We start from the raw sequence: 15,771 nt of genomic DNA on the forward strand, positions 1-15,771 counted from the left end.
AAAGAGTGATGTTGTTGAGAACACGGTGCTTAATGGCAGTGCAAACCTATCTGCTCACCGTTCTCAAAACAGAGCACCCAGCTTCACTAATTAACATCACTGGCCTGGCCTGTTGTTTTAAATGGGAAAGGAGCTGCATCTCTGTCTCCTACTTCAACCTTTTCCCACCAGAGTGAGAAGTGAATAAAGACAGCAACGTTTTTACAAAGTTAACTTATATTAAAAATATTTTGTACGTCAACAATTTAATACGACAAAGTACTATTTCAATACAAAGCAGTTCAAATATTAACTTCTTTAAACTGTTAAACTTTATTATAAATTAAAATTTCTTTACAAAAAAATTGCACATAATATTTGATCACTCTTAGGTTCTGATGCACTGGCATTTGCAATAGTTTCTTTAAATCTTCAAGTTAAACAGTCTCAGCAAGGAGTCCAGAACGTAGAAAGGGCAATAAACAACCCTGCTAGAACATTCAAAGTGCAACTAGCAGACTTGTGGCCATGGCAGTTACACTCTCCTTAAGATGGACTGCTTACGTTTGAAACCCTGAAATGAAGAATCTCAGAGATTTAAAGAGGAGGAACTAAAAGGGACTGCCTGCTTTTTTACTGTAAACACAGCCCTGAAAACTAAATTCCAAACAAGAATCTCTCAGGCATCAGAGAGTGTCAAGTGGATCAGGAATAGCACAACATAAAGGTAGGGAAAGTAAAAAACAAAACCAAAAACAAAGTAAAAATAAAAATAAATGTCAGTCGCTTTGAGGAGCTATACTTACGTACATGATGTTAGAGAATCTGGCAGGGCCCAGAAGCAGGCCAAACAGGAAGTTCATTTATCCATTCCAAGAGTATCATTCATGTTCATTGCTTCCGGTTTTAAGGTTAGGATATTGTAGGGAACTTGATATGATCAGTAATGCTTGTCTGCCTTACCCAGACCTTAGCCAGGGATCAGCCTAATCTTGAAGAATCATTCAAATAATTTTGGCAATTATTATAAGGGCTCAGAACTGACTGCACCCAGTGTTCAGTGATTCTTGCTTTCTGTTTTGTTACTGTTTAAATTTAAGAGCTCATTTAGGCTGACTCCAATCTCTTGGCACTTGGAAACTAGTTTTCTCAGGTTATCAGTTTTACCTCCTTCTGATGCTTCAAACAAGAGTTGCTGTAAAAGACAGGGAAGCAGAGAAGTAAGAGACAGCTAAGTTTGAGCATTTACCACATCAATGGATATGGCACATGCAGAAAATTTATAGGAAAACGTCAAGATAAAATAAAAGATAAAAGCATTACATCTTTCCATAGTGATGCACAAAGAGGTAACTTCTGTAAGGCTCTCTGATATAAACGGTGGACCTATAAGATAGACAGACATACTGTCATCAGAAAACACCATGAACAACACCTTCACAATCCTGTCCACTTCAAGGCGGAGTTTACAATAGACTATCATTCAAGTCAAAAATTCCAAGTAGAGTTCTTAGAATATTAACTTCTATCTTTAATCCTTTTTAAAGTGAGGCCAACAAAAGAGGCAGAATAGCTAAAAAGAAAAAAGTGGCCCATCTGGTAATTCAGTAATGGATGGCTTACCTCTTTTTGTCCCTTTAGAACAATCTCAGCAGCAATGGCTCTAAGGGGAAAAGGAATATAGAGAAGGGGGAAAATTTTATATATCTTCAAACAAAAAGAACACCACCACTGGCAGAATACTGATTGTGGGAATCTGAGTACAAAACTTCCTGAAAGTAACAGGCTAAACTTCCAAGGAGTGTAACCTATAGTGAAAAGAAAAATTCAACAATTTTTATCAACTTTACAAGAATAAAACAGACCAGTGTTTTTGAACATGAATAAGATTCATGGGAGCAGGAAAAAAAAAAAAAAAAAACTCAAAACTTGTAACAAAAAAAAAAAAAAAAAAAAAAAAAAAAAACCAACAGATCTGGCACTACCATTTTTAAAATAAGGAAGAAACCAGACTCGAACAGGGAAAACCCTACAATTTAAAGATGGTCCTAAAAGTGTTAAATGCACTTATTTGTTTGATAACAATACTGTGTTTTTATCTAAATGTTCTCACTAATTATAATATTATTACTACTGTTTTTAAGATTGTAGAGCAGCTAGCTATTAATAAATCATTTAACTTTCTAGGTATTAAATTATAGCAAATGCCCAAATACCTCTCTGTAAGATCTGGCTTGGGGAAGGGGAAAAGATGCTGTTTCAGATTTACCTGTCTGGAGCAACCCTTACAAATAAAAGCATAGCTATAAAAACATGTACATGATTGTTGCATTACATTTTCCAGGTGGCCAGGCATGTTGGGATATTATATGTAAACATCTTGGCTTGGAGTTTCAGAATCTGAACATTGCTGTCTTCCCATTCATGCTGAAGTAGCCTGTAAAGTACGTTCAAGAAGATGAGCAAAGCATTCGAAGTACAGGGCACCCCAAATGCACTCTCTGACAGAATGCATGACAAAGTACAAAGGTTGGTCAGTTAAATCTGACCCCAGATATTCAGGAAATATTTATAGGATGTCTCTTATGACAACTGCCCCAGGGTCAGAATGTGCTAACTGTTCTATGGTTATCTTCAACAAAAAACTCATGAAATCTGCAGAAAAACAAAAAAGTAACCCCCAAGTGCTTTTAAGGTAACGGCTCAATACATTAATGCAATCTTAAAAAATATTTTCCCTTCATACAGCATAGGGCATATTCAATATTGAATATGTATGGGACAAAATGGAAATATAATAGTTCAGTGTTAAGTTCTTTTTCTTGGGGGTGGGGAGGGTAACAAGGATAGCCACAGGAAGAGTGCGTCAAAACAAGAAGTGTAGTTTACCCACACCTGAGTTACCTACCTAGGACCTAACGTTCTAAAACGCTTATCACACACTAAATACACACAGAGACAAAATACACTATTTTCTACTTCACATGCTTATCAAAGGCAATTCTCTTTATTCAAATTTCCATCGCTGGCTTCTGAAGATAAACAGAGTTGGTGTGAAATTTAATTATTAGCCACGAATATGGATAATTTTCTCAAAAACTTAAGCTTCTGGATTAGTTTTCAGTTATGTTATATATCTCATGTGCAACATAGTACGGAGACATACTTTAAAACCCAAGAGAATGCCTGAGAAACACCTGAGGTGTCTTATAAAACATAAAGCAGCTCTATGGAAAGACACAATGCAGCAGAAATGACTACACAAGTGGGTGTCCACGCACAGACAGGTCCAAGTACTCCATTAAGAAATTCAAAGCTTATTTTTTTTAGAGTAAACTAAATGTTTACCCTGACAGGGTACATGAAGCACAACTAAGGGCTCAGCCTGAGGGCTTAAGTTTGGGAATCTTGATTTTATGTCATCAATCTATGAGATTCCACTAAATGCTAAATATTTGAATAACTGACATGCAAATCTCTTCGTGTTCCTCTACCACGTAAAACAGGTTTACTGCTTATAATGCACATGCCAATGATAAGTGGTGTGTTTATAATGTATAGTTCTCTGAAATGACCAGGTTTTCATATTTTTATATTGGCTTTTGTATGAATAACTAAGCATGAGTCAACAATCCTAAGTAGTATATGTCCATGAGGGAAGGGCAGAACTACGCAGTTCTGTCAAGTTTTCAAGAGTGATTTCATACGAAGGGCCTATGCTACTGAGTTGAGAAGCAAAACTTTTCTTACCTCAGTGCAAGTCGAGAATTAGTTGGCATAATAGAGCAAAACCGTTCCAAGGTTTTGGAATGCTGAGTCTTTGGAACACAGCTCAAATAAAAGAAAATAACCTGTGAAGGTTGAGGGAGGGAAAATGAATATGCAACTAAAAAGCAGAACTTAGTTATTTATTATATACATATATTTTAATGAAAAGACCCTTAAGACACAAATTACAAACTATGATGTGGGATTGACCACCATTAATCATAGTAGCCGCTTTCTAAGAGCAAATTTGAGACTAGGGTCTATGGAGGAGACCGTGGACAGAGCACTGGGAAGCCAGGGAGGGGTCTGCGCTTCCAGGCGGAGTCTCTTTTAGTTGCTGTACTCCGCGTGGGCAAATCAAGAGGGCTTAATAGGACCCTGCCACAACTTGCTCACGGAATGCCTGTGAGAAATGTGACTTCATGTCCACGTGGTGTTTTTAGCTCCTGGGATAAAGACTGGCATCCGAGCACAGCACACAATGACTGGTTACCCTGATTAGCCCAGAACCTTCCTATAGGGAGGGGTGAGGGGGGGTCTCAGTCTACCCGAATTTCACTGGGAGAGGATGAAGCACTTTGTTTCACCACCTGCACTGTTAATCAGGGTTTACTGCTGCAGCTTGAACAGCACCTTGTTTTCAGCTCTGCTACGCCCTGTAGCGGCACTCCCTTGACAGAACTTAGCAAGAACAGCTACATGGAACGATGACCCCTACAGGGCCTGGCAAGGCACCTTTTCCTGAGTTTGGAAACATGGAAGAACTGACGACGGTGAAGTTTAGGAAAAGTGGTCCCAGGAGAAGCTCTGTCACTATTCAGTTTTCCTTGTTCTATGCAAATATCAAAGAAAAAACAATTTCTTACCCGATTGTGAAATTCATAGTTGGACCAGTAATCAGCACTGCTAAAAGGGATAGGGTATCGGGCAGGGACAGTAAGCAAACATCTATTCACTAAGTCAGTAAAAAACTTGAATTCTTGGACTTTGTTTCTGGATCCAGCAGCTCTATTATTGGCAAAGACGAGATAACTGCCAAAAGAGGGAACAGTGCTTTAGAATAATTACCAGCAGCTCACCACCCTTGCCCTCCAGGATTATTCTAGAAATCCCACTCATAGAAGGAAGGACACTTACTCCATCCAAATCTTCTGCACTATATCAGCCCTCATGGCCACCCCCAATGCCGCCTCATATGCTTCCACCGTATCTTTAACACTTGATTGAAGAGGGTGACAAAGACTGCTCAAGAAATGAACAAAAACGTGGGCTTACAGTTTGGTTTTGTTAGGTAAAGGGATGGCAATGTGCACTTTAAACATCACAGATACTGTTACAGTAAAGTCTACTTGCTCTCGTCTTTCACTAAATAACCAGTCTTAGCATCTTTTTAATACTCCCTAATTCAGTAATAAACATCAGCATAAATACAAGACAGGCTCAACATGTCACGTTCCTCTCCACAGTGGGTAATGTCTCACCAGTAAATCAGCCACAAATAAGGGACTTGGTTGTTAAATACATCATCATCAAAATTCCCTTTACATAAACAGGCCGGAATGTCAAGCTGTCCTGGGATATTTAAGAGATAGCTGAAAGAAGAAAAATCACAATATTGTATGAAGTTATTCCTAGGCGCACATGGATGGATTAAAACACAAACACTGATAATCTTGAATTACAACTTAACTGAAATATTTCTACAAAATAACAAACTTTTCTAAAAGTTAACTTACTCAAAATTTTACTTTTCTATCAAAATGAACTAACTCCTCCCAAATAAATTGGTAATTCTATCAAACAAATCATCCAAATGGACTTAATTAAAAGTAAAGACCAAATAAGACTACCAAGTAGCTGAAATTTCCACAAAATCTGTACATTCTTATGGGGGTTGGGGGGGGGGGGCGTGCTATCTGCATAACACACACACACACGCACTATTTAGACATAATGTCAAATAAAATATTGCCTATAAGAACTTATTAAACGAAGTGGAAAAATATTCTAGATTAGTGTCCCTTTTGAAAAAAGAAAAGGAGCCTCAAAGGTTCTTAGAAATGCAAATGAGACGTCTGCGTGACTCTCGCTATTTTGGCTTTCCTTCACTCTCATGTGTCTGAACCTCTTTGTGTTTAACACCCAGGTCTCAGTTTCATCCAGTCTTGAAATGGCAATTTAGTATAATCACCAACATTCAATTTTAAAAGGAATACAAGGGGAAAAGTTTCAAAATGCTAGCCTGGCCTGTGGGAAGGCAGCAATACAGGATATCTGAAAATTGGGTTACCGTCCCACATTATCACGGACAGTTGTATCACCCTAAATTATCCACTAGATATCTAAGGATTTTAAATCCTCCATTGACTTCAAATCTAAAATACTTAAAACTGTATAATCTCTAGGGCAACTTCCTCAAAGTAAATGAAAACAGAGTTAACTTTCTAAATTGATTTGAGAAAAATGAAATAAAGGAAATAGTTCTTACTGCTTGTCATCTTTATACTAAATGTCACAAAGAAAAAGTTGATCAAATTTACTTCCAGTTAAATATTACAATGCCAAATATTTTACTTTATAAGTTCTGCCTATGAAATTATATCATGAAGCCAAATGGCAGTGTATGCCTTTAATCCCAGCACTTGGAAGAGGAAGGTAGATAGACTTAGCAAGTTCAGGACCAGCATGGTCTACAGAGAGCATTCTAGGATGGCCAGGGATACAGAAACCCTGTCTCCAAAAAAAAACCAAACAAAACAGGAGGGTGGGGAATTATATCTTAAATGTATTATGAACACTGATTTCTACTAATTAACTGATTATAATGTAAGCTTAAAATTATACATAAACATAAGGTGTGTGTACATAAACACAGTAATGCCAAAACCACCTCATTTATTGGCATTCCCCTAAAATCTAACTCAGAAGACGTGCTGTCTTCTCGCTATGTAGCCCAGGCTGCTCCCAAGTGCTTGGATCATGGTGTGTGCCACCATGCCTGGTTAGAGGCTTCTTAAATCAATCCTGTGTAGACAAGAACTTCCAAAAGGACAGTTGTCGTTTCCTAATTCTTGGCGATAAATGATTATTTCAGAAAAGAATTTAGTAAAGTAGGATGTATCAGTAAGAAACAATGGGAAACAATGGGATGATCTGAAGGCAATGCAGCTCCACTTTTTACTGCTACTGTCTTTATTTATTCTGCTCAGTTAAGATAGCTTCAGGAAGATCTAAAGACCTGTGATTAGTTAGTTACCAGAGCAAAATCTGGCAACATCTCCTCTTAAGCTAAACCAATAACCTCTAAGCCCAAGGGAAAACCAGAACACAAGTCTGTAAAAGGTTTTGTTTGGCCTTGAATTACTCTATATTCTCTCACTCCTCAACAAATCAAAATTCGCACAACTTACCGAAATAAATCTATGTTACTGTACTTCTCAAACCCAGGTTTAAAGAATGATGCAATAAATTGCCGCAAAAACGGAAGAAGATTATCGCCTCGGTTCTATTTTTAAAAAAAAAATTGAGAGTGAAACACACCAGGCTTATAATAACCGATAAAAATGTTTAAAAGCCATTTTTAAAAATCATGACGACATTATATTTCTTGGGCAGATGGGAACACATCCTCACTTCTTGTGTTGATTGGTTCTGTGAACCTGACACAATCTAAGAGATCGGCTGACCTGCGGGGATCGTACACTGTGGAGCGGGATCGTACACTGTGGAGCGCACCTTTCATCCCAAGGCAGAGAGGATCCTGAGCTGTCTAAGTATGGACAGAAGTGAACACTAACAACACTGTGCACCCACCCCATCTGCCCCTGACTGCGAACACAGGGTTCCCTGCTTCACACTCCTGAGGCTGAACTAACCGACAGTGACCTGGAACTATGAACTAAATAAACCCTGTCTTCCCCTAAACTGCTTGTCAGGGTTGCTTTTTGCTTGTTTTACTCACAAAACCAGAAAAGAATGTGAAACACCTCTGAACTGAAATCAACTAACCTGTTAAACAATGTATCGAGCATTATCACTGGCTAGAGTTCACCCACTGAGAGCTTGCAGCTATCACATTTGCCATGGAGACTTTGGGTGTAAACACAAATAACAATTTGTACTCTTGAGGAGCTCATAGAAACAAAGCCCTGTAGCAAATGCAATGCAAAACCGACACAGTCTAGCTTGAGAGAGAGAGAGCAGAAGGACCAAAAGGTGACAAGCTTCCCAAAGTCACTGGTAAAGGGATACAAAATATTTAAGAATCACAACTTGTTTTTACCTGCAGGATGAAAAATTTACACAGATGATAAAAAACTTCCGAATTCTGACGATTATTTTCAAAGGCAGTAAGCCACACCATCCGGGCTTCATCATGCTGATCTGTTTTCAAATACAAAGCAGCAAGGGTCTCCAGTAACTGGCAGTTTGCAGGACATGATTCCAATAAGCTTTTGCACAGCTCTACTGCCGCCTCATATCTTAAGAAAAGAAAGATGGCTGAACACACTTCTGTAACACGCATCTTTAAGAGTTGTTTGTTAACGAAGCCTTACCTCTCCAGGACCTGGTGCAGAGCGATCATGTTTGTGTACAGAGGAAGGCAGGCTCCTATTCTTTCCCCACTGCTAAGGCTCTCATCCGTGCAAGCTTTCACAGCGTCTACAAAAAAGACCACAACATGAGCCTGACACACAACCCATCATCTGACCACGTTACCGTTCTAAGAGACCCCCCCCCCACACACACACACGGTCTCTTATACTTTTAATGTCAAATGCATAGATTTATACTTATTTTAGGGAGGACCTTTATTATTCGTTCAATGGCAGATAAATGTTTAGAATACTATAGTCATAAAGCTCATTGGTGGGAGACAGATTAACCAGATAAAAAACAAACACATCCTTTAGTCTTCCACCTTAAAGGGCTTTCAGAACAACAACAATAAACAAGGAAGCCTAGTCTCCAATTCAACCAATATAGTATCATAAGTGTGTGCGCACTCAGATGTACAAGTATTTATTAACAACACATTTATCTAATATCCTTTGTCATAATTAAATAAATCACAATGCAACTTTTCATTTTCATAGATGTAATGACCATTTTAAGTAATTCAGTAATATTAAAAATCAGTTTCCACGTAAGCTACCCTATTTTACAAAGAAGCATAAGGAATAGAGAACTGATGTGCTAAATGTCAGCTCTGTGACTTGTGAAGGCTGACGTTACAATCTATAAATATCACTCACCTTCAAACACCGCTAATAATAAGTCAGGGTTAGTCTTGACATCTTGAGCTGATTGCCATGGCAGTACAATTGGCTCTGTGTTAACAATTCTTGAAGGGTTAGCATTGGATGGATCATAAAGTTCTGAAGGGAGACTATTAAATTCAATAAGATGTATGTAGGCCAGCCACGCCAGACAGCGATCATCGATCTTAAGGTACTCAGCCACTATTGCATCATTAGCCAATTTTAACGCATTCTAGAGAAAACAAAAATAATTTGAAAGTGTTTTTAAAAATACATTCCTATCTATAATAAGATTCAAATGTAAAGAATGAAGCTGTTAAAATTAAATGATTCATAAATACATAAGTGGAAAAAATGCTTTTTTGTTTGTTTTTTGAGACAGGGTTTCTCTATAGCCCTGGCTGTTCTTGAACCCACAGAGTTCTGCCTGCCTCAGCCTCTCAAGTGGTGGGATTAAAGGCGTGTGCCACCACTGTCCAGCTTGTAAATGAAAATTTTATAGTCACCAAATTTTTAAATGACAAATCTTGAGACGAGCACAGATTCTTGCTACCTTAAAGTTTATGATGTACTGCTATGAAATAAGATGAAAAGTAGTAAGTTTATTTACACTTAAAATCTGGTAAGTTAAAAACAAAAACACAGAAAACATATACATTCCCGACCCACATCAATACGGGTGATTTTCATTATAGGCTGAACTCTTCAGGCTTAGCTGAGTACCTAAAACAAGTCTCCCATGTTTCCTTGTAAGAGCTCTGTGCCAACCAAACAGAAGTAGAATGTCACCACAAGTGACAAAACAAGTTCAAATGCAAAGCCTGTGCCGTACAACCCAACAATGCTACTCGTGTCCTGGAGTAGACATGCTTTCCAGAAGCTAAGCACTCTGACAAACGTTTACCTGTAAAATCGCAACTGCGCTTTGGCACCTTCCGGTGAATATGTGCAGCTGAACTCTAAACAACAGAGCCTCTAACAGCTGAAAGGAGAGAATGTCCGATAGTCCCTGCTTGGCTGCTCCCATCAGAAACTGCACCATCCTCTCACAGACGTAATCCTTCTCTTCAAAGGTGCTTTCTAGGTGTAGAAACTGATCAGAAGAGTTTCACATAATTAATCTTGCTTTTTAAGAAAAAACATTTGTCTTTTAATTTATGAAGAGTAATTTTAAGAAAGTACAAACCCACTTTCCAGTCTAATATCCCAACCTGTACTTCTGTCACAGATTAGAACACAAAACCACATGAACTAAAACAATTAGAGGTACTCTCCAGGTCATCACTAAGAGCAATGCACGCCCTTTCTCTCAATCAATATACAGTGGAAAAGGCCGTGATAGATATACAAAGCTTACGCTTATGATTATACCAATCTGTGTTGGTTAGGTAAGTGACTAAAATTTGAAGGATGGCATCTGTGGGCTGGAGGACAGCTCAGCAGTTAAGAGCTGCTCCAGAAGTGCTGAGTTCAATTCCCACCACCCACAGAATGGTTCATAATGGTCTGTACTCTAGTCCCAGGGGCTCCCATGCCCTTTGGCGTCCACGTCACCAGATACACAAGTGGTACACAGACATATATGTAGGCAAAACACCCATACAAATGAAATGAAAACTTTTAAAAGGAGCATTCGTATTAGAAATGTATGATACATTGAAGAGCAAACAAATTTAAGGAAAAATACACATCTTTAGAATATTCTTTCCATGGAAAGTCTTGTGATAACCAACAGCATTAACTTCAGTACATGCCTCCAAATTCAGAATAAATAAAGCCTTTGCTATTCAAGTCTATTCAGCACCTCAGCTCAAAAAGGGCAAGTTATATTAATCAATTCATTTATTAAGAGCTATTTATGCTGTCCAAACTTATGTTCAGAAAGTAAAAGACAAATCTGAGGCATGTTGGCACAGAGGTGCCATAAAGCTGAGGAATGAGGATTATTTTAACCCAGGAGTTTGAATCAGCCTAACCAATAGGGGGAACTGCCATTTCAAAGGGGGAAAAACTAATGTTAATAACCTGTTTCCCAAGCTGGACTGTAACTCAGTGATGATATGTGCTTTTAGTCTCAGCTGATTTAGAAACAACAAAAGGCATCTGATGACACATCCACCTAAAACTAATCTGAATTTAATGGTTCCTGAGTTCAGTGGGCAAAAGTCATTCCCCAGTTCAAATATTGACAAACATGAATCCTTTTCACAAAATGATCAGTTGCCATTTTAAGTTTGAATAAGAAAAATTATTCTCTCAAAGACAGGTTCATTACTAACAGAAATTATAGGTAAGACTTCACAAACAGTGAAGCATTTTTTTTTTAAATCCCAATAACTAGTTTCATACAACAGAGGAAATTTAAAATAAATTTTTTTCATATTTTGTGAAATCCCCTTTAACTTTGTCCAAATGAAAACTGCAAAACAATTTGTCTAACAGTTTTATTATTTTTTCTTTAACCAATACATTTAAGGATGTTTTCTTTAAATATTCCTCATGGAAATCTATCCCTAGAGAAGTGGCTGGGACCCCCCGAATCTGGTAAGTAGATCTACACACTGATAAGGTGTTATCTATCAAGCTATGTACTAACAATTAATGTGCTCCAAGGAATTAGGAGCACAGCACACATCTCCACCACATGACTGCTGTCTTTCTACTTACAGTCCAAAAGCTTTGGTAGTCAGGAGCATATTCAACAGCTGTTTCACACATTTCCTGCACCTCCTCCTTAGTCCCTCTTTTTGAGAACAATCTGAGGTAATGGCACCAAATTTCTGGATTGTCTTTATTGTTTTCCAGTGCCCGAGCCAGTACATTCAAAGCAGAATCCAAAGATTCTGAACACAGTCTGTACGTTTAAAAGGAAGGGGAAAGTGTTCCATTATAAGACACCCGAGCTTAAGGATGAAGCCCAGTGCACAGCATGTGCCTGCCAGGCACATGGCCCAAGTACAATCACCAGCAGCACAAAAACTAAGTAAAATATATCACAACATTTAACATCTAAGAGAGGCTAATCAACTGAACCAAGCAAAAACTCTACTTTCTATTAGAACCTACATGAAGCCAGGATCACAATGATAAAAAGTAATAAACTGGGATTTTAAATCATGTCTGTCAAAGCCCAAAGGTCCTGATCTCCCACAGACTAAATAATTTCTGTTTAAATGGATATTCAGTAAGCATTTACCACAGATAAAAACAGAGTATAATAAAAGCACTAAGATTATCAACTTCAAATGTGATCTACATACATATTCAACAATACCTTTTATGATTTATGCTGTTTAAAAACAGGGAAAGTCAAACAACTCTCTTTCAAGGGCAGCTAGTACCAGCAAAATATCAAAGCTTTCAATATAATAGTTCTTTTCAGCTCAGGGCTTGCTATCTCCTAAAGAAGATAATTCTCTCATGATCCTATTCATACAGTAGTGCACAGTTCTTTTGTCCCTTGCTCAATAAACAAGCCCGACAAGAAAGCCCTGTAACTCAGCCCATTCTCCTGGAAACCACACACAGGCAACTTCAGAGTGTGTGTGGTTATCAGCAAGCACTCCGCAACCACTGCCGTATTAACAGGGCTATACGAAGTTTTAGGATAATCCTTCCCAATAGACTACTTTTTAGAAAATCGTTACACTTTCAAATTTCATTGTAAAGATTATTGCTGGCTTGCTCTCCACTATTAAAAAGCAGGTATAAAATTGGTAACAGAAACTACTGGCTGTGAAATATATTACTTGTCATAACTTGCATATGACCATGCACCAAAAAAAAGACCAATTCCATCAGAATTTGAAGGTGGTTAAATAAACTTCAATCTCTACTGCAAATTAACCTAAATTTAATCTGTCCTATTCTCGTCATAATTGTACTAACAGACTCCTCTCCCTCACCACCACCACCACCTTTATGGTTTTTAAGACAGGCTATCACTATTGGCTGGCCTGGAACTCATTATGTAGACTAGGATTAAAGATCCATGTGCAGCAAACTTCGGTATTAACCACTGTGCCATGAACACAAAATGAAGCTCTGTTCTTAAACTTTTCTACTAGGTTTAGAGTTATAACAGAATACTTTTGGCTTTGTCAAAAAACAAAACAAGGATTCAAAGCCAGGAATAATGGAATCTACGTATGATTTCAGTACTTGGGAGGTAAAAAGAGGAAACCACTAAATTCAAGGTCATCCTCAACTACATAGCAAGTTCTAGACCCATCAAGGTTACATGAGACCGTTTCAAAAATTACAATATTCAACCAGGTGCGGGGGCTCACTCACAAAGTGTCAGCCAGCACTTGGGAGGGTGAAGCAGGGATGCCTGGGCCACGGAGTTTCAGACCAGCCTTGGTCAGCATGAGACCCTGTCTCAAAAGAAAAGACTCCACTCATAGATAGGAAGGAAGCGTGATGACCAGGTACAAATATTTCAAAACAATATGAAGCTAACCTACCCCTCACTCTGATTCAAGCACTTGTACGCCAGTTTGAGCCAAAGTTGTACGTGAGAAGGGTTTTCAAGTACACTTGCTTCTAAATTAGCAATGTCATCAGTTTCACTGGTAAAATATCTAACATCATCTGGAGTGACAACAGTATCCAAAGCTGGAACATTTTCTTGGTTCTCTGGTCGGAAGGCTGGAAAAACAAGCACCATTAGTTTTATATCTTCTATAGCAACCCTCCTCCCCCGGGGTGGGGCACAGGACTTGATCTCATCTTTAAAGATTCTAGTGATAGGTAGTTAAATGATTTTCAGCTCTAAAGTCAAACTGTCAGAAAATTAACCATTCAAACACTTCTGGAAATAAAAATGATGCTATTTCAAACATCAGGAAAATAAGAATAAATAGAACCTCAGCTTGTAAACTATAAGTACGGTCTGCTGGTAAATTATATTAGACATATTATGTTAAGGGTAAGTAGTATCATAATTGTGAATTATAATTTAAAAACTAAATTAAAGTTAAAATACTGACATGATGGAGCTCGCCTATAAACACAGCATTCCAGAGGTGGAGGCAGGAAGATCAGGAGTTCAAGGCCAGCCTTGCCTACATGAGACCTTGCCCTGATTATGTGTGGGAGTTACTCTAAGATAAAAGTTGTAAAGCATTTTATCTACCTCTCAACTATAAAATCACACATTACATAATCACAAATAAGCACATATTAATCCACAAATTATACAAACTAGAAATAAGAATGCAAGATGTACTCAATAGTGAGTTTCTTCACTAGTCTCTCTCTCTCTCACACACACACACACATACACGTTTATTGCCATTTTGAAAATATACTCAAAATAAAGCAAAAAAGAACATATGCTTTCAGGACTGGCAAGGCAGTGATTTTCAAATGAAGCTATGCTCACCCACTAAAGGATGTTTGAAAAAACATGAAGTCTCTTATTTATTAGTGTCTCTGCCATATTCGGGCAGGGAACACGAATGAAAACATCCTGCAATATCAGCATCAATTCCGCACAACGGAATACCTATATTGCAATTGCATTTAACACAATGAAAAAAACCAAAGACACAAGTAGTTTAAGAAAGCATGTTTTATAAACTAGTTTAGTAGATACACGGAAAGAACTGTCAGAGTTTTGACAAAGAGAACACCACTTAGCATCAAATGGAATAATTCTTACCATACTGAATTGGTCCTGCAGACTGCTCATCATCACTACTGAAGCTACCCTCTGATACAGGTTTTCTACAAAACTTTGGCTTCCATTTTCTTTTATCTTTGTAAGTTGTAAATGGGGGTGCTAACACAGACAGAAGAAGATTGTTAATTGATGTAACTAGGTATTTTCTTTATTATATTGAAGACTTTAACAGAGCTACATTTGATCATGGTAATAAAAGACAACATCCAATTTAAGAACTTAATGCCAGACAGTTTGTAATCATACAGAAATAAGAAACACACATGCATACATACACATGCATACTTACTATGACCTTTACTTTCATTAACATTGCTAACAAGGAGAACAGCCATCTGGTCCATTGACATTCGATCTTTGTTTACTCCAAAAAGTTTTTCAACATACTTTTCTGAAAATAAAATAGTGATACTATATTCAATATAAAAATATGATTACTAGTTAAAGATTATGAAGCAAAGAGTAACTTGACTTAAGCTACGTATGGTCCTAGTCAGTAACACCTATGACCTATGAAAAGGGCAAGGCCTACAGTTAGCTTAATTATTATGACAAACCCTTCCCACCATACCACAGTATGAACTGGAGTTGGTAGTTCACAAACTAAAATGAACTACAATATTAAAAGTAAAAGGTCCAAATGAGGAATGATAAAGTTCAGTGACTTTAGAATCACTCTGGATAGTGATAATACACACATACACGCATGCGTGCATTATTTGGCACCAAAATCTGGGGAGAAATACAACAATACTAGGTCACAAGTATTTGGCTGGGGGGGGGGAGACAGAGGGAAGTAAATATTTTATAGAACCTTTATGCAATCATACACAATTCCTCAAGATAACTGTAATATCACTAGAATATATTATAATAAAATACTTTCTAGTTCACTATTGGATTTGGAGGCTGAAGCCATGTTAAGCTTTAGCCTTCTGTGCTTTTGAAAACATCAGAAGAAAGAGTACTTAAGTCATCATAAACTGTCTACACAAATGTTAATATTTTTTCCCTAATAAACTGAGCCATCTGTATGACTAAAGAACTTTCCATAACAATAGAAACACCTTAAATCTC

General features: G+C 37.7%; 1 protein-coding gene across 1 annotated transcript in view; it reads right to left on the bottom strand.

Annotated features, from left to right (window-relative positions):
• Nucleotides 1-288: 288 nt before the first annotated feature.
• Zfc3h1 (zinc finger C3H1-type containing) overlaps nucleotides 289-15,771 on the bottom strand; it is a 44,686-nt gene continuing 29,203 nt past the window's right edge. Inside the window, exons 19-35 of the mRNA XM_051176228.1 lie at nucleotides 14,984-15,085; nucleotides 14,674-14,793; nucleotides 13,475-13,658; nucleotides 11,676-11,862; nucleotides 9,913-10,101; nucleotides 9,003-9,240; nucleotides 8,304-8,409; nucleotides 8,030-8,228; nucleotides 7,158-7,252; nucleotides 5,229-5,339; nucleotides 4,885-4,989; nucleotides 4,614-4,779; nucleotides 3,730-3,830; nucleotides 2,315-2,416; nucleotides 1,603-1,642; nucleotides 1,303-1,365; nucleotides 289-1,174 (exon numbers count right to left, since the gene is read on the bottom strand). Coding sequence (XP_051032185.1) covers nucleotides 1,037-1,174; nucleotides 1,303-1,365; nucleotides 1,603-1,642; nucleotides 2,315-2,416; nucleotides 3,730-3,830; nucleotides 4,614-4,779; nucleotides 4,885-4,989; nucleotides 5,229-5,339; nucleotides 7,158-7,252; nucleotides 8,030-8,228; nucleotides 8,304-8,409; nucleotides 9,003-9,240; nucleotides 9,913-10,101; nucleotides 11,676-11,862; nucleotides 13,475-13,658; nucleotides 14,674-14,793; nucleotides 14,984-15,085 — 2,246 coding nt within the window. The 3' untranslated portion in view covers nucleotides 289-1,036. The remainder of the gene's footprint in view (nucleotides 1,175-1,302; nucleotides 1,366-1,602; nucleotides 1,643-2,314; nucleotides 2,417-3,729; nucleotides 3,831-4,613; nucleotides 4,780-4,884; nucleotides 4,990-5,228; nucleotides 5,340-7,157; nucleotides 7,253-8,029; nucleotides 8,229-8,303; nucleotides 8,410-9,002; nucleotides 9,241-9,912; nucleotides 10,102-11,675; nucleotides 11,863-13,474; nucleotides 13,659-14,673; nucleotides 14,794-14,983; nucleotides 15,086-15,771) is intronic.

Source organism: Phodopus roborovskii, unplaced genomic scaffold (assembly GCF_943737965.1).
Source record: "Phodopus roborovskii unplaced genomic scaffold, PHOROB, whole genome shotgun sequence".
Lineage (NCBI taxonomy): Eukaryota > Metazoa > Chordata > Mammalia > Rodentia > Cricetidae > Phodopus > Phodopus roborovskii.